The sequence below is a fragment of the Patagioenas fasciata genome, chromosome 17, assembly GCF_037038585.1.
Source record: "Patagioenas fasciata isolate bPatFas1 chromosome 17, bPatFas1.hap1, whole genome shotgun sequence".
Taxonomy (NCBI): domain Eukaryota; kingdom Metazoa; phylum Chordata; class Aves; order Columbiformes; family Columbidae; genus Patagioenas; species Patagioenas fasciata.
In genome coordinates, this window is record NC_092536.1 from 5,525,462 (window position 1) to 5,545,501 (window position 20,040).

Here is a 20,040-nt window from a genome sequence, read left to right on the forward strand (position 1 = left end):
ACTCTGGGTTGCTTCTTCCAAAAGCCTTATAGAAAATGGTATTTTTTGAGTAGAGTTTTAGCTTGTACATTAATTGCATAAGCAACAACTTTTTAGAATATTTTTTTAATAAGCAAGGTCCAATTTTCCAGTAAGTTAAGGATGTGAGATTGGGTCATCTAAGCACGCTGGTTCCTTTGTCACAGGTATTTAATGTGCATGAGACAGCTCTGAGAATGGCACATTGCTCCCGTACATTGCAGCTGTCAGGACGATGTTATTTCTTCACATCCTTCTGTCCATCGCTCCCCTGTTTCTCGCAGCCTCTTGCTGTCTGGTCCCTTGCTCTGCAGATTCTCCTCTTAGGTTCCAACAAGTACTCGGCCAGAAGGACACAGAGGGTGTACTTTGCTAACAAAGGTCGTTAGAATTAATGCAGGGAGGTGTGAAGAGGGAGCCTGTTACCCGCCAGGCCCGCAGACATGATCAGCAGCTGCCATCTCGAGGTGCTCTCAAAAGCTGCACGTGTCAGTCATTCTGCAAGCGCTCCTGGATGCCTCCTCTCCTGGCACTGGTGTGAAATCTGTCTTTCTCTAAAGAGTCCTCAAAGTGCATCAGTTGAAAACAAAACCTAACAGTAGTAGGTGGAGAGCAGACAGAGTGAGGCCCTCAGATGGCAGGTGCAGCGGGAGGGGGTGTCAGGGCTATGGAGGAGCCTCGGGGCTGGCGTGTGCCATGGGAGGAGAACTGTTCTCTCTCCACAGGGCTTAGGTGGTTTCATAGATCATTTAGGTTGGAAAAATAACTTTAAGATCACTGGGTCCAGCCTCTCAACCTGGCACTGCCAACTGCACCACTAACCCATATCCCTGAGAACCTCATCTCCACGCCTGTTCAACCCCTCCAGGGGTGCCTCAAGCCCTTCCCTGGGCAGCCTGTTCCAATGCCCAACAACACTTTCCATAAAGAATTGTTCCCCAATATCCAACATTAACCCCGCCTGGTGCAAGTTGAGCTTGTGGGATTTAAGCCTCGCCCCTCCTCCCCACAGCTTTGAGCCAACCCCCCGCAAAGCTCGTCCCCTCTGGGGATCCAGGTGCTGCGAGGGGATGGGCAGCGCCGGGATCCGTGTCCGCCACACTCGCCTCTGCCCGGCCCAGCCCGGTGTCCCCGCGGCCTTAGCAACCGCCCGCCTGCGCCGCCGCCCGTCGCTAGGGGCGGTCACGCGGTAACCGGGCAACCTGCGTCACTTCCGGCGCTCCGGCGGCCGCTCCGCCGCGCCGCCCGCCCGCGGGTCCCGGTTCCGGGGCGATGGTGATGCCCAGCGGCGCCGCGGAGGCGGACGGGCCGGTGCGGCGGCTGCTGCGGGCCGGGGCGGTGGCCAGGTCAGCGGGGACGGCCCGGGGAAAGGGGGCGGGAGTCCGGGCGGTGGCAGCCCGGGGACAGCGGCCTTCCCTGCCCCGGGCACCGGGAGTGACAGCGGGACCGGCGGGAGCGTCCTGGGTCTCCCCCCAAGTCCGATTCGCGTCCCCGCACCCGGAGGTAGCGACTCCCCGGTTGTTTGGTTTTTATTCTTATTTTCTTTTTCCCGTTTCAGGTACAAGGTGATGAAGAACTGGGGCGTTATCGGGGGGGTGGCGGCGGCCGTGGCCGCGGGGATGTACGTGCTGTGGGGACCCATCACCGAGAGGAAGCGGCGCAGGAAAGGTAGGGAGGGCCCGGGGCCAGCCGGCCTGCCCCGGGCACCGAAAACACGCGAAAAGAGCCCAAAATGCGACTCCTGTGTGTTTCTGTTTTGTGTGCGTGCTCGCCTAGGTGTTAGAAATGCACCCGTTTCTAGTTTTTATTCTTAGCTTTTGTAAATTAATTTCTCTTGCTAGAGATAAGATTTTGGTCACTGTCCTGTTTAGAAATTAAAAAGAACTGACCAAAGGATTTCTGTTACTGGCACAATGTGTTAATTTTGTCAGTTGACATTTCGCACTTTATTTGTTTTGCGTTTTGGATAGCAAACCAAATGTGTTTTTATTGAACGAAAGTACAAGAGAAGGGAAAGCCTCGCTGAGCAGAGTCCTACAGAAATACCTTAATTAGTCCTTGGAGTTTTGTTTAACAACGTCCTGATGTGAGCGGAAGCGAAAGCTCCATGCGGAGCCCAACGGTGCAGCCGTCACCTCAGGGGCAGCTGTGACCCTGCACAACAAGAGGCTGCTACACCATATATCGGAAACAAGAATTTTAGCGTTTGTACACTGAATAATCCTGAACCTTAGTGTTACTGATTGGAACCTCTTCCTCTCAGATGAAAAAGACAATTTAAAAAGCTTTTTCAGCGCTGTAAGTCACAGAGACCACCATGATATAAACACTTCACAATATGCTGATGCACGTACCAGGGTTTTCTAGTTTTCAATGAGTGTTAGTAGCAAATAAACTGAAATAAGTGAATTTTCATGTCATTTTAATACCTAACACAACATTTGCTACTGAAAACAGGAAGGTTTTCCTGTACTTCATGCTGTAAACTCTTACATTTGTAATTCGCAGGGCTTGTACCCGGCCTTCTGAACTTGGGAAACACCTGTTTCATGAACTCCCTGCTGCAAGGTTTATCCTCCTGCCCATCCTTCATCAAGTGGCTGGAGGAATTTACAGCCCAATACAAGACAGACCAGAAACCGTCCACTAAGCATCGCTACTTGTCAGTCACTTTGCTGCATATCCTAAAAGGTACTTTAACATTTTCATGCTGCAATAAACTAGGAATAAAATATTAGTGTAAATGTCATCATTTCCAGCCTCCTTTCTTAAAAGAGAGCTCGTGTGTTCTTGTCTTTACTGTTCTCAGAGTGTTAACGGTTAAAACAGTATGAAAATGGACTCGGTAAAATCGAAGAAACAGGAAAATATGATCACAATTAAATGTGTGCTCAGGATATATCATAAAATAATTTAAGCTTTTTCTTCCAAGCTTGTTATCTTACCCAAAATATGTCCGATTAAGTCAGATCCTCTGTATGATGTTGGATACGAACATTAAAGCCTCTCAACCCAGTTCAGTGACCAGTTTCAGACTTCCCCCTGTGCTAAATTCATATATCAGTTACATCCTACTTAAGCACTTAAAATGTTTAAGCAATCTGTCTTAAACAAAATAATCGATTATATGACGCTTAATTAACATACAGTCTAAAATAAAACAGATTTGGGTTCTCGCTGTTCTCTGTGGCTCCTTCTAACATTTTTCAACACGATGTCCCCAGCTCTGTCCTGTCAGGAGGTGACAGAAGACGACGTCCTGGACGCCAGCTGCCTGCTGGAAGTGTTACGGATGTACCGGTGGCAGATCTCTTCCTTCGAAGAGCAGGTGATTGCAGAATTCTGGTTACACTGCCCAGCATATGCCTCAGCGCTTAGATCTGGAAGACCAGAAAAGTGAAGCTACGGTCAAAATCTGAATCTTTGCCATAGCAAAAAGTTTGCTTTAAAAAGTGACCAGAAACAACCATTTGATTGATGAATGGTGTTTTCAGTTTGCTTGGGTATATGTCCTGGAAACCCCGACTGCTTCAAACCCACATACTTAACTACCATCAAATTTAGTACAGTGGAGCCAGTAATATTAAAATAGAAGGGATACAGCCCTAATTTCGCTCTAGATAATGGGTCTCTGCTAACGTGCCATGCTGCTTCCAGGGATGGGCTCTGCTGACATGTCCAGATTTAGTGACGTGGAACATACAAGATTTCTAATCTTACTTTCAGTATTTTCAGCCCCTAAGTGCAGCTGGCCCATGAACTCAACCAATTATCTCACTCAGGAAATATGGTTCTATCTTTGCTGTTTCAGTGCCAAAGCAAACAGCAGAGATTTCAATTATGCTTTTACTGACATCAAGGAAAGCAGGCATTTATGCATGCATATTTTTTTTCTCCCAGTGTTTTAGTCTCTTTTGAGTTTACATGGCCCAGAATATTTTTAATAATGTGTGCTGTTACGAAGTTCAGCTTTATAGAAAGAGCTTTTTGGCAAAATGGCAGCAGATGCACAATTATTGCTAATACATAAAGTGGGCTCTAACCAGTAATTTTTCCTTTGACTTCCTACTAAATGACATAGTCACGTGTGTATCTGTACTCCTGGCATATGTTTTGATGTCTGTTTCCGCTTCCTCTGAGTTTTTTATCTCTATCTAATAGGATGCTCATGAACTCTTTCATGTCCTCACATCTTCATTAGAAGACGAACGAGATCGTCAGCCACGTGTGACACATCTGTTCGATGTGCATTCACTGGAGGTGACTCCTTTATTCATGTTATTTCATTATCAGAAGTTTCCGTAGCCTCCCTAGATTCCCAAGTGTGGCGAGTGTCAAGTGTCTGATGTTCACAAAGCTGTTCCTTAGTACTCTTATAGAAATTAAGCTGTAGGCCAGGCAGTCAAAAGCATAAATACATCTGTTAGTAAATGTATTTGAATTTACAGTGATCCCACTTTCATGAGGGTTTTTGCATTCCTAAATCCATGGAATATCAGGGTTGGAATACTCGGACAGACACTGTTGTGTGCCAGCAGTGACTCTAATCTGTGAGAGGTGACACATGAAAGAGGTTTGAAAGCTGAACAATGGACATTTATGGAGTAGTCCATTTGGAGGTGAAATTTATCTGAAATTTATATAAAGAGACACTAAAACTCCCACAATTGGGATGAAATAAGAACATATCTAATACTTATTGGTTTCTGAGGTAGGGTTAATGAAATCTTTTATCTTCCTCTGTAGCAGCCAGAAATAACCCAAAAGCAAATAAGCTGCAGAACAAGAGGTATGCTTTTTTCCATTTTGAAATATGAATATTCATAGTGTAGTCACTTTGTTTACTAAGGGGATAATATTAATTGATCGTTGTCTGTATTGGACTGAAATACATCTGTTCAACTGTAAAAAAAGAGTGAATTATTTGTCAGTGGGTCAGAACATGTTTTAGACCAGTTGCTTTTGTTACTGTGATCCAAAAATGTGGGACTGTGGTGCTGAGCACAAATGTCCTGAAAACAAAAGGACAATTTCAACTCTGTGTTTCAGGGTCTCTTCCCCCTGTGTCAGATCACTGGAGAGCTCAGCATCCTTTTCACGGGCGGCTGACCAGCAACATGGTTTGCAAACACTGTGAACACCAGGTATAAGAATGTGTGTCTGGTGATATATATCTGTGAAAAACGATGTTCTGAAACCGTCATCCCTTGTTGCTGACATAGTTGGTTTAAGCTCCAAAGGTTTGCAGGACTGACAGCTTAGACTTTTTCAGGTACTTATTATTATGGTGTTGGTGATGAACGAGAATGTATATTACTAAATATACTAAGGAAAATGAAGTGTGAGCCACTTTTGAGGGATAACAGCTCTCTTGTTATATTTAGTATTCAGTACAACAGCTCTCATAGACTGAAAATCCACTCACATGGGCAGTGGTTTAGGATGAGCTATTCATTCAGCACACAGTATGGAGATTGCACTTCCAAAGCCAAATTAAGTTGCAGTCCAGTTCTCCAGAGTTAGGACATGAAGATAACCTGGGTAAAGAAAAACATACAGAAAATAATCTCATTTATAGATCAAACTGTAAGAGTACGTTCAGTACTTTTACTTTTCAAAACTTGCAAACAAATCTAAGTGAGCAGGGGCAGCTTCCACAGAAACACGCTCAGCAGCACCTTGTGTACCCACCTCTGGGTTTCCTAGCGCCGCGCTTGGGAAAGTGGGTGTGTTTGACCTTCTTCCCCAAATATTTGTGGACAGCAGAGGGCACAGTGAGGTTAGGCAGGGTTGTTTTGGACTGTCATCGGTTTTACCTCACTGGATATGTGAAATACTTTCTTGCAGAGTCCTGTGAGGTACGACACCTTCGACAGTCTCTCACTGAGTATTCCAGCCGCTGTCTGGGTACGTAACCCACACCAAGGCATGATCTGCCTTATGTCACAGATTTTCCTTCGCTAGAGCCTTTTTAAGATGCCACAGCCTAAAGTGTAAATAAGTAGCTACCGTTTATTTTCTGCCTTTCCATAAATTAGCCTGTTGTGCTAATACAGTACCTGATGACTAACGTGTTAGTGCAAATTACCAATTAGCACAAGCATGACTTTGTTGACACCAACAGAGTTTTCTGTTCCTCCTGGTGGAATATTTGGTCCTTCCTGCGTAATTTGAACCAAGCAGGTCGTATCCCAAGGGCTGGGTGTTCCTGGCAGCCTTGGAAGGTGACCTTCGGGTGCTCTGTGCTGTGAATACACAAGTTACCCCACACAGGATTGGAAATTGTTTCTGTTTCTTTTTGGCTGTCTGAAAAACTTCGAATGACAAGCATTATAAATTTTGGGGGAAAAATGTGCAGCACATTTTTGAACTATAACATTTGTTACTTAATGTCTGCTGGAGGTTTGTTTTTCCAGACAAGTAGAATCTAATTTTACAAAATCAAGTGGTATGCACCTGAAAATTACTGCAAATGATTTTGGGCTTTTTGTACTTAGGGTCGTCCTATGACGCTGGACCACTGTCTCCATCATTTCATCTCCTCTGAATCTGTAAAGGATGTTGTGTGTGACAACTGCACTAAAGTATGTCATTTTATGTAACCTTCTAGCTCAGTTTTAAGCCTGCTGACAGAACTATGGCTTCAGTTCTCCTTTGTGACTTCAGGAAAGCCTCTAGCCCACCTGGGATTTCTTATCTTTAAAATTGAGGTCTTATCTCACAGAATATATGGAAGTTTTGTTTATTACTAATATTACAAAAATTACAAATATTTTATTCTATAGTTACGAGGTATTATTTAGATAATATGTGAGATATTTTTTTTTGTTCTGGTATTTTAAACAGTATTTTACAGCTGCCTGTAATTTAATGATAGCACAGAGCTAAAGTGACTTGTTTGAAAATGAACAGAACTGGCAAATGGCTGCTCATAAACCTGGAGATGGGGCTTGTTCTGGAAATGCTTGTTTCTGCTTGTTTTTGGTTTAGAATTCTGATCCCCTAGGATAGGCCACCAGCTCCTAAGAAAGTTCCTAGAAAACTGTAGGTGTAATTAACGTACTGACCAGAGTTCTGACAAGCGATTGCTTTTGTTTGCAGTGTGCAGACCTGCACTGTTGTGTAATCTCATTCAGCTGGTAATCAAATGGCTTTATTTTTTTTTCCCTTTTATTTCAGATTCAGGCAGAAGGGACTCTGAATGGACAGAGCATAGAAAACCAGAGAACAACATTTGTTAAGCAGTTAAAGTTAGGAAAGGTGAGGCAAGCTAACCGTGCAAATCTATTTTTAAATCCTAACATGCAGTAATTTCTTGTCTCTCTGCTTGATGCCCACTTCTTGCTATTAGACTACTTCAACATTTTACTGTAAAAAGCAAGCTCATTTGTCAAATACTTGTAGGCATTAAGGCCTCAATTCAGCAAAACATCAAACTCTATAGCTTAAAGAATGTGAGGATTCTGCTCAAAACAATTCAGCAAAACACCTAAACATCAGTTTGGCTCAGTGCCAGTTTATGTCGTGCATTATTTCTCTATTTCCTTGGTAAGTGAAGTGATTCATCTATACAATGTTTGTAACATCTCTAGCAATTGCTCACTTCAAAGAAATTTAAGTGTTCTAAAATCAGCAGGTTTAGACAAGTGAATATGGTGCTAAACATCAGGTGTAGTTTATATTAGAAGCTTTTATAATTTTTTGCTCTGTAATCACATGATGCAGAAGACATCAGGGCACTGGTCTGTAATTAAAAGCCTCAGGTGCCATTAATAATAATACATAGTTATTGCTAGAGGTTAACCCTGGCACGACTTTGAATGTCAGATATTTATAACTACTTGACCTTTTTTCCCCGGTGCTCTCACTGTGCAAAGCTATTACTGACTGAGTATCAGCAAATGTCTTGCAACTCGCTCCAACAAATTTCAGTTGTCATTTCTACCTCACAGATTGACAAGCTAAATAAGATTGACAGGTGGGCTTTTTAGGAACACATACGTATTTTTATTGATTTTTCTTCAATTTGGAGAAAATTATTCATTTTAGCTATTCCGCTGCCTCATGAGGGAGCCGTAGCGGCATTATCGGAAATCTCAGGGGATTTGTGAGTTTGTGTCACGTCCTGGGGTACTATTGCCAATAACCTTATGCACAGATAGAGCAGCACATAAGGGAACAGTTAGTGATGCATTTCCTTACCCACCACACTTAGCAGTTCCGTTTGTACGCTTTTCACTCAAACAGCCATTTCCCTTCCTCTCAAATCTATTTTGATTCTCCTTTTCTATGGAACATCGCTGAAGCTCCCTCAGTGTTTGTGCATCCACCTGCAAAGGCTGAGCTGGTCAAACCAAGGCACTCCTCTGAAACGGCACGAACACGTCCAGTTCAACGAGTTCCTCATCATGGACATCTACAAGTATCGCATTCCTGTGCATAAATCAAGCCAGAATGAGCTGAACCAGAAAAACTCTGAAGAGGCAATGCCTGGAACAAAGGATGGGATGGCAGTAAAACCATCAGGTGCTTATTTTGAAAATAAAATTTATTCTTCATTTCTATGTTTCAGTGATAAAACATTCTAATCACAGAATGAACATGAGAGCAGTAGCTGTATTTGGATCTGTGCAAAGAGGACGTGTAGAAATCCCTTTCCCAGCAAGCATTAGGATACCCTGGTCCAAGTTCACAGTTCAGTTTTAATAGTTCAATTTGATCCTACTAAATATTAAACAACAAAAAAAAAAAGCTGACAAACAAACAAAAACATCCCAGATAGTATAGAACTCGCACATTTTATGTCCAAAGGATGAAGTCCTGGGGATTATCTTGTTAGTAATCTCTTCTAAGGCTTCAGAAGAATGTAGGAATGGTGTCTTCTTAAAAACCAGTCAGAAAAGGTAGCTGTAGTGGGTCTGTCATTTAGGCAGCTCAATATTCTATTTAGTTGGGATTTTGTAAACAGTCCTTTTCAAATTTGTGTCATGTAAAAGCAATTACCACTGTCTTTGGATATTATACTCCTCTGCATCTCTTAAGTGATTGTGATATATAATGAATTAAAATAAGGAAAATACCTTCCAATTCTGTGATGAAAGGTACTGCTGGAACAGAAGCACTGTCATTAGCATTTGAGTTAAATGACTGAATGTCTGCTTTCTCTTGCAGATGCAGAACAACCGTCTGGTCCTAAGCCGCTCTTCATGAACGGTGCCTGCTCCTCTTCATTTTTAACATCCTCGGGAACTTTTCCACTTGCTACATTCCCTGAGTGCAGGTAAGTTAGAGATTTGTATCCTACCATGGAATTTCTGTCCCTTCAAATTGTGTCTTGCTTTAGTCTGTCTTTATTATGAGGCTACATAGTAGCTGCTTTAAAAATAAATTGCAGCTGAAGATGGAGCAAGTGGGGTGGTTTCTGGGACATGTGGTCCCCAAGAGCTGCTGACCCTCTCCTTTCTCATTTGTCCTCCAGTTCCCCCGTGTACCTCTACCGTCTGATGGCAGTCGTGGTTCACCATGGAGACATGCACTCGGGACACTTTGTGACGTACCGCCGCTCACCGCCTTCTGCGAAGCACCCGCTGGCTGTCAGCAGCCAGTGGCTGTGGATTTCGGACGACACCGTTCGCAAAGCCAGCTTGCAGGAGGTCCTTTCTTCTAGCGCTTACTTGCTTTTCTACGAGCGTGTTCACTCGAGGGCGCAGCACCAAAGCTTGGAGCTGAGGGCTGAAGAGTGATGATGAGAGCAGAAGGACAAAAACTGACAAAATTCCTCTAATGAGATGTACATTGCACCTCCTGTCCGTTATGCAAGTAACCCACCACAGGCCCTTTAACGTCCCCCTCCCTCTGGCAATGGCTGGCTCCTGCTGGGAGTGTTTTATACCAAAATTACGCTGCCCAAAGTTGGTCTGCTAACGTTGTGCAGTCCAAAGTATATCTGCATTAAAGGAGCGTTCATTCTGTTAAGTAGCAATGTTGTCAACGTCACGGCTCTGAAACAAACTTTTCACACAGACCTCCTAAGGGTATTTTCCATATTCTGATGTGTACGTAAATTTTCAGAGGGAGATGCTTTATATACATTTCACTGCAGACCTTTCTGAACAGGGGAGCCCCAGAGGCAGTCGATGGGAAGCTGCTGTTATCAAAGGCAGTGATTTAAGAAACAAAGTGCCTTGAGCTTATTTGAAGAGCTACATCACCATTGTCTGAGTTCACTGTGTGTCCATTACGTTCTGATAAATGCCTCAAGACGATGGGATGAACTACTAACAGAATCGGATTTCTCTTGGTATCCCAGCTAATCAACAAATAAGGCTTCTCTACGTGCACGATCCAAAAAACAACTTCCCTGTTCACGTGGTTTTCCTAGTATTTTAGTTCTTTATACATCATAGAAGTACTTCTGCTGATTCAAAGTGGTTTCCTTTTTCCAGGAAATTCCCCAATTTATTGCTCTATATCTCTGCAATAGAGCTGAAATGAAGAGCCAGAAGCGTTTCCTCGCAATCAGTATTGTCGTTTCCTTTGTCACTATGAAACTGTTGAATATGGTTGCTTGTAGGATCGACTACAACTTTTAATGCTGTGATTTCAAGGCTACTGTCATTGGTGTTCTAGACTCACCCTTCCTATTTTAATGCTGAAAACTACCATTTCTCATCAGCCATTCCAACACTTGAGCTTACAGTCGAGCTTTAGAGCTTGTGCCGGTCGTGATTGTGAGCTGAGCTGTGCAGCAACCCCAGCATCCTCATTACGTTGAAGCACACACAATTACATCGGGACTGGCGGCACTTTCTTGCTGCTGAACTACTTCCCAAGACCTGAGAAGATGAGTGTCACCGCATTAGATACACAGATTGCCAAATCAGTACAAGTAAGGTGTCCTTTGCTGCTCTAGATTGTTTGACATGTTAAGGAAAAAAAAATCCAAACAAATGGAGGGAGAAGCAGCAAAAATTATCCTTTTGACTGCTTTTAAATGACCAGGAATAAAATATATAGGCTATTTTTAGCTCTTTTCTATCCTTTCAAGCTTGGAGGGAAAGATTACTGCATCAGACAAGCTTTTTCAGTGTAAAACAGCAACTAAGTTTTCATATGGTAACAACTGTCTTAATAGTTTTTTAGGGCAACTTTGTGCCTCAGATATTCACGTTGCTGGCCAAAGCTCATAGGTGTTCAGAGCCCCGCTCAAAACCAGCCAAAATCAGAGTGGTAATAGATGTTCAGGAAGAACTATTTACACAGCTCATCATTCCAGACTATGGGTCACAATTGCTGCTCCAAGTAATGCTCATAGTACATAAAAGAGGCTTTATAAATCCACTGATGTTCCTGAGAAGGAAAAACATCTTCAAAGCATTCAGCTCCAGCAGGTCAAGCATTTGTACCTCTACAATTCAAAACATTTCCACTGCCAGCAGTATATATTCTGCACTACCTGTTCTCAACAGGGCCTGTTAAAAGTTTTTAACTCTGAATTTTTTTGAAGTTCATCTGAACAGGTCACTTTGTTTAGAAAGCAGTAATGCTGGAGGTGGGTCAGGCCATCCGCACGCAGTGGAATATGTCTTAAACTCATCAGCTGGTAACAGAGATGTAAAGCTAGATATTACTCCAAAATCGCTTTTTCAATATATTTTGATTTTCCTTTTGCATAGAGCTGCTTTCCAATGGGGGCCAGTTTGAGAATGACAGCACAGTCACTGTAAGACACAGATAAACTGCTCCATTTATTCTGAAAGCTTCCTCAGGGGCTATAAGGCTGAGGGTTGAGTAGTCAGCATTTGTTCTAGCTGTCACCATTAAGAAGGAGGAGAAGGTGATGTCTTAGCCCTCAGGGTGGGGAAGCAAGCAAGTATCAACACCTCGGTCCTGGTCCTGAGCAGTTGTAGCTACTCTCAGCCTACTTGGAACATCCAAGACCTCTGCAGGTGTTGCCACCCAACCCTCACCTGAAGTCATGGGCTCTGTGCAGGCAAATGAGACTCATCAAACTCACAAGCTTCCATGGTGGAGAAGGTGGTAATAAAATGTAAAGGCTTTAAAAAAATCATATAAGACCTCCAAGATGACATCTTTGTGTTTGGATTATTCTTGTCTTATTTTGTGCATTATTTAAAAATGTATGATACTATAGTCAAACCGCTGCACTGCTGTTTGAAGTTGCGTTTTCACTTTGGAGTATTTTTGTAATTGTACAGTAGCAATAAAAGAACAAACTTATTAGAAAAAGTAGCTGTTCACATGTGGTAATGTCTTCAAAGAGCCAAGCTATAAGCCAAACCACATTCGGTATATGCAATAGAATCAGCACTTAACATTCGCTGGATAAGAAGAATTTGTGCAAGAACTCTTCATGCTCTGTATAGGATTTTCTGGTAGTAGCACAGGGTGGGAAGTACCAACTCCAAATTGCCTAAACAGACATTAATTCCAGAGCCCTAGAAGACCCACTGCTGAAGGACAGAGCCCATCACTAATTAAGATACTTGTATCCTGGTTACACAGGGATCAGTTCCCATTCTCTCACTTACCCTTGCTTGATTCCACAAGACCGGTTGATGACTTTGGACGGTCGTTCCTCATGTCAGCAGGATTCACTGTCAGCACAGAAGGTGACGGCTTCTGGGGCGTTCAAACGGAATCCCTAGGGATAATTATTTAGAAAAACACTCTCAGAAGTTATAGCCTTTCACACTGCATTGTCCATATCAATGATAAAGCCTAATTTTCCCCAAAGGGTCATTTATGCTCACAGGTTTCTGTACAAAGGACCTGAGAAAGAAGGGTCCCCTTCCCTGTGCGGTAGCACCATGGGCTTCCTCTTGCCCGCCTCCAAAAGAACGTAGGCTCCGGCGTCTGCAGTGGAGCAGCAGAGGAATACAGGCAGACAAAAGTCACAGTGACTGTAAAACATGCAGCCAGCCACGTTGCACTCGCTACATTCATATCTTAGCGCCCCTCCTTTTCTTGTCCATCTCATTTGTATTTAAAAAAACAAAACAAACCATAGCTCACTAACAGAGCACACAAGAAAAGGGTCACCTGTTGAACAGTGTCAGCTTCCAGGCTCCCCTCTAAATGATTATGTCTTGTAGTTCGTAGTATTTCTAAACTATTTCTCTGCTATCTCAAAGATTTACGGTATTTTCAACATTTTTGAAAACCGGATAAAGTAAGATCAGCTGGGAAGAAACTTCCTCCTGAGCAAAACAAGGATATTACTCATTAAAAATATGTATCAGCAGGACTACAGCAACAGTTAACGGAGGCAAAGTATTTCTGGCATTCAAGATCAGTAGTCACAGTCTTTATTAGCAAGTTAGCAAGTATACTATCTCCTCTCCTGGTTTAATTTGCTCATCTGGTACCCTGGATCATCAAAGACAGTGTTTGAATGAGAAACTGAGTTATGTCAGGGAAGAAAGCTTCTATTTTCAGAGTCAAAAGACCTGCTCCTTAATTGCTGAATACTTCACTTCTTGGCTAGAGTCATCACTTTCCGAAATGTGAGGTTGATTCTTGGGGCGAGTACTTTCTTGCGGATGGGCAGGCTGTGGTACCAGTACACATTGGTGGGGTACTTCATCATCAGCAGGCTGCCGTGGGCAAGCTGCAGCTTGATGGGCTTAATGTGGCGTGTTGCGTTCTTCCCCCTGGAATCACAGTGCCTGAAAACAAAGTCCCTGCAAGCTCCAAAGGACACAGATGCAATAGGACTGCGTGGAACCAGTTCCCTTTCATCATCTCGATGTTCACCTATGTGGTCCCCTCCATCTTTATATCTGTACACAGAACAGATTAATTAGTTCTTCTACCAATCCAATTAAATGCATGTAAAACAATTCATCAGTGATCTGTCAATAACGTTGCTCAAGCAATTTTTCATTTGAACAAGCTGCTTGATGCAATTGGAAAACAGACATACCTGTTAATCAGAACAAAGTTAAAAGTATGTCCTGTGTCCAAAGTGATGCGGTCTCTGATACGGCTGAGAACGGGGATCCAAGGCTTAGGTGAAAAGGTAACGCCTGAGTAAGTGTATGTTAACTCAGGGTCTCCATAGCTTACTTGCTTCCTTGGAATATTGTGCCATTTGCCAAACACATGTAATTTTGTCATTTCACCTGTTTAAACAAGAAATGAGAAGGATCAAACCCCACTCTGTATTGCCTCTGTAGTTCACACATTCAATATTCTCCTTGATCTGAAGCTTCTACAAAACTCCAGTGGGACAACAGAAATGAAGATGCTGATGACAACCCAACAGCTGCCAACCACGTTCAAGTGCTTCTGTTCCAACAAAGTGCTAAACTTCCAAGTTTTACAGTGCTTTACTATCCCCCTTGAATGGGATGAACAGGATGAGCACCCCCATCTTATTCTCTCATTGAATTAATGTGACCGGGGACATCTCTCTCACATGCTACATCTACCAGCAAACCCGTCACTCTTCCCAGACTACCCCGGTTCTTTGGAAACATTAAAACATGAACGAAACCACCTGACACATGCTTCAAGCTAAACCAAACTAATGCTGCAAGATCAGACCTGCGCCTGCACTGCACTTCACAGAGCCAGATGTTACAGACACCCGGGGCCTGCAGAAAACTCTGCACATCGGGCAGCTCTGCCCAGGCCACGGGCATCACCCTGGGACTGCCTTGAGTGGGCCGGCAACACCCCACCGGGCCGGGCAACAAACACCACCCCGGGCAGCCGGAGCTGGACGCTGGGTCCCGTTACCTTCAAAGTACTCCACCTCTTCTTCCAGCTGCTGGAAGATCTCGTCAGCCTCAGCCCTGCCGAAGAGGAGCCGGTAGTCGCAGTTCAGGCCCTCGGCGCGGATCTCCTGCCAGGGGGGGTTCCCTGAGGCGGGTTCCCTTGAGGCGGGATCCTCCGGCCGCGGCCTCTTCCCGCCGCCGCCACCTCCCGCCTCCCTGGCGGGACGTTTCACCACGTATCTGTCCATCGGAGGCACCGAGCGCGGCGGGCGCCTCCTCCTGGCAGCGAGCCCGGGCGGGAACGGGAGCGGGAAACCCCCGGCTGAGGCGGAGAGCGGCGCAGTGCGCGTGCGCCTGGGCGGGGCGTGCACCTCCTCCCTCCGCCAGGCCCCGCCCCCCGCGCACGCGCACGCGCACGCTCTTGGCGCCAAGTCCACGTCCCCTGCACCGGTTCGCGCGGCGCCGCTGCCGCCTCTCAGCGCTGCCCCTCGCCCGCTCCGCTGCCGTCTCTCACCGCCGCCATGATCGGGCAGAAGACGCTGCACTCCTTCTTCAGTGCCGCGCCGCCGAAGAAGCGCGGCCGCTCCCCGGAGCCGGGTAGCGATGCTGAGGTAGCGAGCGGGGGCTGAAGGGCGCCGGCGGCCCCGGAGGGGATAGAGGAGGCTGGCGGGCGGGGGGAGGCTGCTGTGTGGGGAGGTCTCGCGGCTTTGGTGGCCGTTGGGGAGACCACGCGCCGCGCGACCGCTTCCAAAAAATCCCGCGCTCCTGGCACGCCTGACTGATCTGTCAATCGAGGCCATGCTCCATCGCTTGCCCAATGGGCGCTGAGAGTCGCTGTGGCGTCACGGTTGCTAGGCTGCTGGGCTCTCCGCCCGCTGTGGCAAGCCAATAGGAAGGAGCGTGATCTTTCTCGTTGTCCAATGGAAAGCAGGAGTTTAGGCTCCCGTTTGTGGGCGTGACCCTCTTGGCACTTCGGCCAATGAGGACGAGTTCGTTGTTGTTTTGCCGCGAAATACCCGCGTGCGGCGCGGCCGCCTCCGGAGGGCGGTGCCTGGCCGGGCCATGGCGGCAGCTCGGCTCCCGCTGCTCGGCCTGAGGCTGGGCCGCGCCGGCCCCCGCCCGCTCTGTACCCCCCGCCTGCCCTGCAGCCTCCGCTTCGCTCGCTGTTTCCAGGTCAGTGCCGCGAAGAAGGCGAAGGCAGTGGGAGATGAGGCGGGAAAGGCCTCGCCGCTCAGCGCGGAGCAGCAGGAAAGGATCCGCAAGAACAAGGAGGCAGCGCTGCAGCGGCTGGCGGAGCGGAACGTGCCCCCGGGCTTCGGGGAGAGCTGGCGGCGGCAGCTGGCTGGGGAGTTCTCTAAGCCCTACTTCATGGAGGTGAGGGAACCAGGCCTCCTCCGGGCGGTGGGGCTGCGTGGCCGCTGCTCCCCGCTGCCCCCTGCCTGAACCCTCTTCTCTCCTTTCCCCCCCCCCGCTAAGCTGATGGCGTTTGTGGCAGAAGAGAGGAAACGCTACACGGTCTATCCACCCCCCGACCAAGTCTTCACCTGGACGCAGATGTGCGACATCAGGGATGTGAGTAGAGCTGCTGGTGCTGGGGAGGTCCCTCCAGCTGCTATTGCACTTAAAACGATGAAGGCACGGAGTCGGGAGCACAAACACCATCATTGCATGTTTGATCTCTTAAGCCTTAGTCCCACATGATGTGGATGCTGTTGTTCTCCTCACCTAACTTGTAAATCCTGGCTTCTCTTTCATCTCTGATTCTGAAACAGGGTTTTATTGTTTTATTACCTTCACTAGCCACAGAATTTACTTTAGAACTTGAGTTGGACTTTTGACCTTATTTCAGTGTTTAACAGGTTAATGTAGTGCTTGATTTTTAGGATCTTGTACTTTTTTAAAAATTTATCTGTAATTAACTGTAATTAAAATAATGACAGTGTTTAAGGTAATCCCATTACCAATAAGCTGTGTCAAAAATACCACAGCAAGTATGGCATAAAACTAAAATGTAGGGCAATTTACTTGGAAAATACCTTAACAAGGTGTTTTATTGTGGCTCTTTGAAAATTAATTATATGTCAGTGCTGTAACTTCCATTCCTGGGACTTTTGGTTTTGCGTGGTGTTTTTTAATCTGTCTTTGTTTTAGGATAAAGCTCATTTGTATGCCTTTATTTTTCTTCCCTCTTTTGCGAATAATACTGATTATAACTCAGTGCTAACAGAGATCCGCTTTCAGGTAAAGGTTGTCATTTTGGGACAAGATCCATATCATGGACCTAATCAAGCTCATGGGCTCTGCTTCAGTGTCCAGAAACCTGTTCCACCTCCCCCCAGGTATGACTGTGATCAATTTGCAAAATCCCTTTTGTCGACAAATTACTTACAGTTCTGTGTTACTCGGGCTGTGAGACAGATAATAGATACAAAGTGTGTTGTGACTGTTTAAATTTGAGTTGTGCATTGCCTAGAAACAACATCACTGCAGAAGTCTGAATAATTCTATATAGTTTAGTGGCATTCTGAAGAGCATCCTGGATGTAAATTTGCATTTTCAGTTGTGCTGAGACCTCATTAAACTTCCAGCCAGACACACAAAGGGGATGTCCTTCCTGCCCTGCTACTACAAATTGCTTTATTATCTTAAATGATAAGATTAAAATCAATACTCTTGTCTAATGTAAGAGCAGTAAGTGGTGCTGTTTGGTCTGATCTTTAAATGTGCGTATTTAAAATCTTCTGATGTTTTCATTGCAGTTTAGAAAATATTTATAAAGAACTGTCTACAGATATTGAGGACTTCACTCATCCTGGTCATGGTGATCTGACTGGCTGGGCCAAGCAAGGTGAGTTAATAGGCACTTAAGTAATGTGTCCACTATAGCTTATAAAGATATCTATCTAGAAAAAAAGATCCATGATTGGAAACAGTCCATCTGTAAAAGAGAAAATAAATTCTAAGTGCCTGTTGCTTAGCAGGTACCTTAGAAGAAGAACTTGATTTATCACTTTGTGGGGGAAGCAGGAAAAAGCAGTTAACGCTCGATTTGTTCTTTTGTTTGTCTTGTTTCACCCTCTGTGTATCCGCTTTGTTTGCTAGGAGTGCTCCTGCTCAACGCCGTCCTCACGGTGCGAGCTCACCAGGCCACCTCGCACAAGGAGAGGGGCTGGGAGCAGTTCACGGACGTGGTGGTGTCCTGGCTCAACAAGAACTTGCAGGGGGTCGTCTTCATGCTGTGGGGAGCCTACGCCCAGAAGAAAGGCAGCTCCATTGACAGGGTACAGGTTTCTCCTCATCTCTTCCCCCATCACTAATTTTTTCTTCATTTTGGTGGACACTAGAGGGCACTTCCCTTACAGAATTGGGGTTTGCTCCCTGCTTGAACACTCCTGGCAAATTTATCTCCCTTTCTTTTCCAGCTTAGCCTTTGCCAGAATTAAGCAACAAAAGTGGAGCAAGTATAACCTTGTGTTGTCAGAAAAGCCTCCAGTTGAGGATAGAACTGTTTTGGTTTTTTTTCTAGGAAAAAGGCTCATAAATAAGTGTAAATTTTCTGTTCAGGATTACAGCAATTGAAAACTGGCCATGGAATTACTGCTGCTTTACGTAGTCCATCCTCCTCTGCTCAGTGAGACAAAAGTCTTGGTCCTCGTGGCCGCTTCTTTGGGTCCCCAGGCTGGTGACTGAGGAGGTGTAGAGGGGAAACTACCCCGTCTGGGTGGGGGCAGAGCAGCCAGCCGTGTCCCCAGAGCTGAAAACATGCAAATCTAACAAGCAGTTTCCTCTAACGCTTCACAGAAACGCCACCACGTCCTGCAGACGGTGCATCCCTCGCCTCTCTCCGTCAACAGAGGGTTTTTCGGCTGTCGGCATTTCTCGAAGACGAACGAATTGCTCAAGAAATCCGGCAAGAAGCCCATTGACTGGAGTGCGCTCTGAGCTGCGCGCGGAGGCTGGTGGGGTCTGATGGCTGGAAACAGCCCCTGGTTCAGGGGTTGTCTCGTTTCTGAAAAACTTTTGCTGCCCTGAGGATTAATCCTTGGATGTTGATCAAGGAACAAAAGACCAAACTTTCAGAGATGTTATATTTCCTTTTTAAAAATGCTTTTAAAGAGCAGACTGGAGGGTTACATGGACAACTGCTCTGCTGTTTGAACAGGTCTCAGCCTACTTTGAAGCAAAGAAAAAGAACAACAGAATTCTGTGTTCATTTGTGTTGCTGTAATGGGAATGTATGTTCAGGCTCTTGTGAAAGGATGTCAGTTCTTAGAGGTGAAGCTGTTCAGCTCTTGTAAATACTCTGGTTCGCCTCCCCCCGTTTCTTTGCTTCCTACTGTGCAAATCTCTATTTCTTATTTGGCGGTGGGGAGCTGACTCTATGGAAGAAAAGGCCAATGCTTTTGTTTTTAGCTTTTTGCTACAAATTACAAGATTTATTAGAAATACAGACTGTTTGGACTGTAAAGACTGTACACTGTCACAAGTGTTACTTGGTGTATCTGTACTCTTGAGATTTTGGGCTTAATCCCCCCAGCAGTCAAGGGAAGACAGTGACAGAGACTCTGGTTGTGCTCTGAGTTTTTGTTGGTGTTTAGAGAGGAAAATCCTAAATTGTTAGATTCTTCCTTGCTGTGTTAATCACTTGGATGACCCATGGGCTGTGATGACCATGAACTTTGTGGTACCTGCTCATGGCAGCAGCGAAGGTTTGTTCATCAGGATCTGCCAGCGGATGGGCTGATGGTTGCAGATCGTTAAAGATCTTTTAAGGTCTTTAACCAGAGGGATTTTTTTGCTTTGCCTTCATGGCAGCAAGTCCAGGTTTGTAGCCACTGTTGGGACTTCCAGGCTGAAGACAAGGTTGGGCTTTCCCCTTCCTGGTTTCCAGCCAAACTTTGACTTTGTTATTCCTTTAATGGAATTGAAGTGCCTTTGGAAATTGTGTTTGTAGAACACCCCTGTAAAACCTTCCTTTGATATTTACTCTGATGGGTAACACTAGTACAAGTGAAGTTTACACTTCCTCTGGCTGTGTTATATTTCTTGTTTGGTTTTGTTTTGCTTTGTTTCTTACCCACAGTTTGTTTGTTTTTTAAATAAAAATGACCTTGTTTACGTTGTGATCTTACACTGGCAGGACCGAGGCTGGGATGGAAGGGGACCTGAGGTGAGGCCCTGGCTCTGTAATGGGTGCTGTCCCCTGGGTGGGGGGGGTCCCTCCTGTCCCCTGGGGGGTTCTCCTGCCCCCCCCGGGAGGCAAAGCTTCAGGTGCCAGAGT

General features: G+C 45.4%; 3 protein-coding genes across 13 annotated transcripts; 2 read left to right on the plus strand and 1 right to left on the minus strand.

Annotated features, from left to right (window-relative positions):
- The first annotated feature begins 1,243 nt into the window (after window positions 1-1,243).
- Window positions 1,244-12,267, plus strand: USP30 (ubiquitin specific peptidase 30). Of its 3 annotated transcripts, none has more exons than XM_065851977.2 (13): window positions 1,244-1,364; window positions 1,577-1,686; window positions 2,527-2,709; window positions 3,243-3,346; window positions 4,180-4,278; window positions 4,765-4,807; window positions 5,068-5,162; window positions 5,866-5,925; window positions 6,516-6,602; window positions 7,198-7,278; window positions 8,325-8,544; window positions 9,190-9,298; window positions 9,497-12,267. In XM_065851977.2, the coding sequence occupies exons 1-13, from the start codon at window positions 1,291-1,293 to the stop codon at window positions 9,759-9,761; spliced, it is 1,530 nt and encodes a 509-aa protein (XP_065708049.1). In that variant the 5' UTR covers window positions 1,244-1,290; the 3' UTR covers window positions 9,762-12,267. The 3 variants fall into 3 exon arrangements, with proteins under 3 accessions (XP_065708049.1, XP_065708050.1, XP_071672282.1); XM_065851978.2 differs by having other exon boundaries at window positions 4,768-4,807; XM_071816181.1 differs by lacking the exons at window positions 5,866-5,925; window positions 6,516-6,602.
- ALKBH2 (alkB homolog 2, alpha-ketoglutarate dependent dioxygenase) lies at window positions 2,424-15,177 on the minus strand. Of its 8 annotated transcripts, none has more exons than XM_071816187.1 (8): window positions 14,782-15,177; window positions 13,964-14,162; window positions 13,081-13,820; window positions 12,570-12,682; window positions 9,099-10,853; window positions 8,221-8,451; window positions 5,444-5,555; window positions 2,424-3,398 (listed from the first exon to the last, which is right to left on the minus strand). In XM_071816187.1, the coding sequence occupies exons 1-3, from the start codon at window positions 15,005-15,007 to the stop codon at window positions 13,511-13,513; spliced, it is 735 nt and encodes a 244-aa protein (XP_071672288.1). In that variant the 5' UTR covers window positions 15,008-15,177; the 3' UTR covers window positions 2,424-3,398; window positions 5,444-5,555; window positions 8,221-8,451; window positions 9,099-10,853; window positions 12,570-12,682; window positions 13,081-13,510. The 8 variants fall into 8 exon arrangements, with proteins under 8 accessions (XP_071672288.1, XP_071672285.1, XP_071672289.1 ...); XM_071816184.1 differs by having other exon boundaries at window positions 12,792-13,820; XM_071816188.1 differs by lacking the exon at window positions 9,099-10,853.
- UNG (uracil DNA glycosylase) lies at window positions 15,172-19,877 on the plus strand. Of its 2 annotated transcripts, XM_065851980.2 has the most exons (7): window positions 15,172-15,370; window positions 15,933-16,133; window positions 16,236-16,331; window positions 17,001-17,098; window positions 17,519-17,607; window positions 17,862-18,040; window positions 18,561-19,877. In XM_065851980.2, the coding sequence occupies exons 1-7, from the start codon at window positions 15,281-15,283 to the stop codon at window positions 18,699-18,701; spliced, it is 894 nt and encodes a 297-aa protein (XP_065708052.1). In that variant the 5' UTR covers window positions 15,172-15,280; the 3' UTR covers window positions 18,702-19,877. The 2 variants fall into 2 exon arrangements, with proteins under 2 accessions (XP_065708052.1, XP_065708051.1); XM_065851979.2 differs by lacking the exon at window positions 15,172-15,370 and having other exon boundaries at window positions 15,790-16,133.
- The last annotated feature ends 163 nt before the right edge of the window (window positions 19,878-20,040 follow it).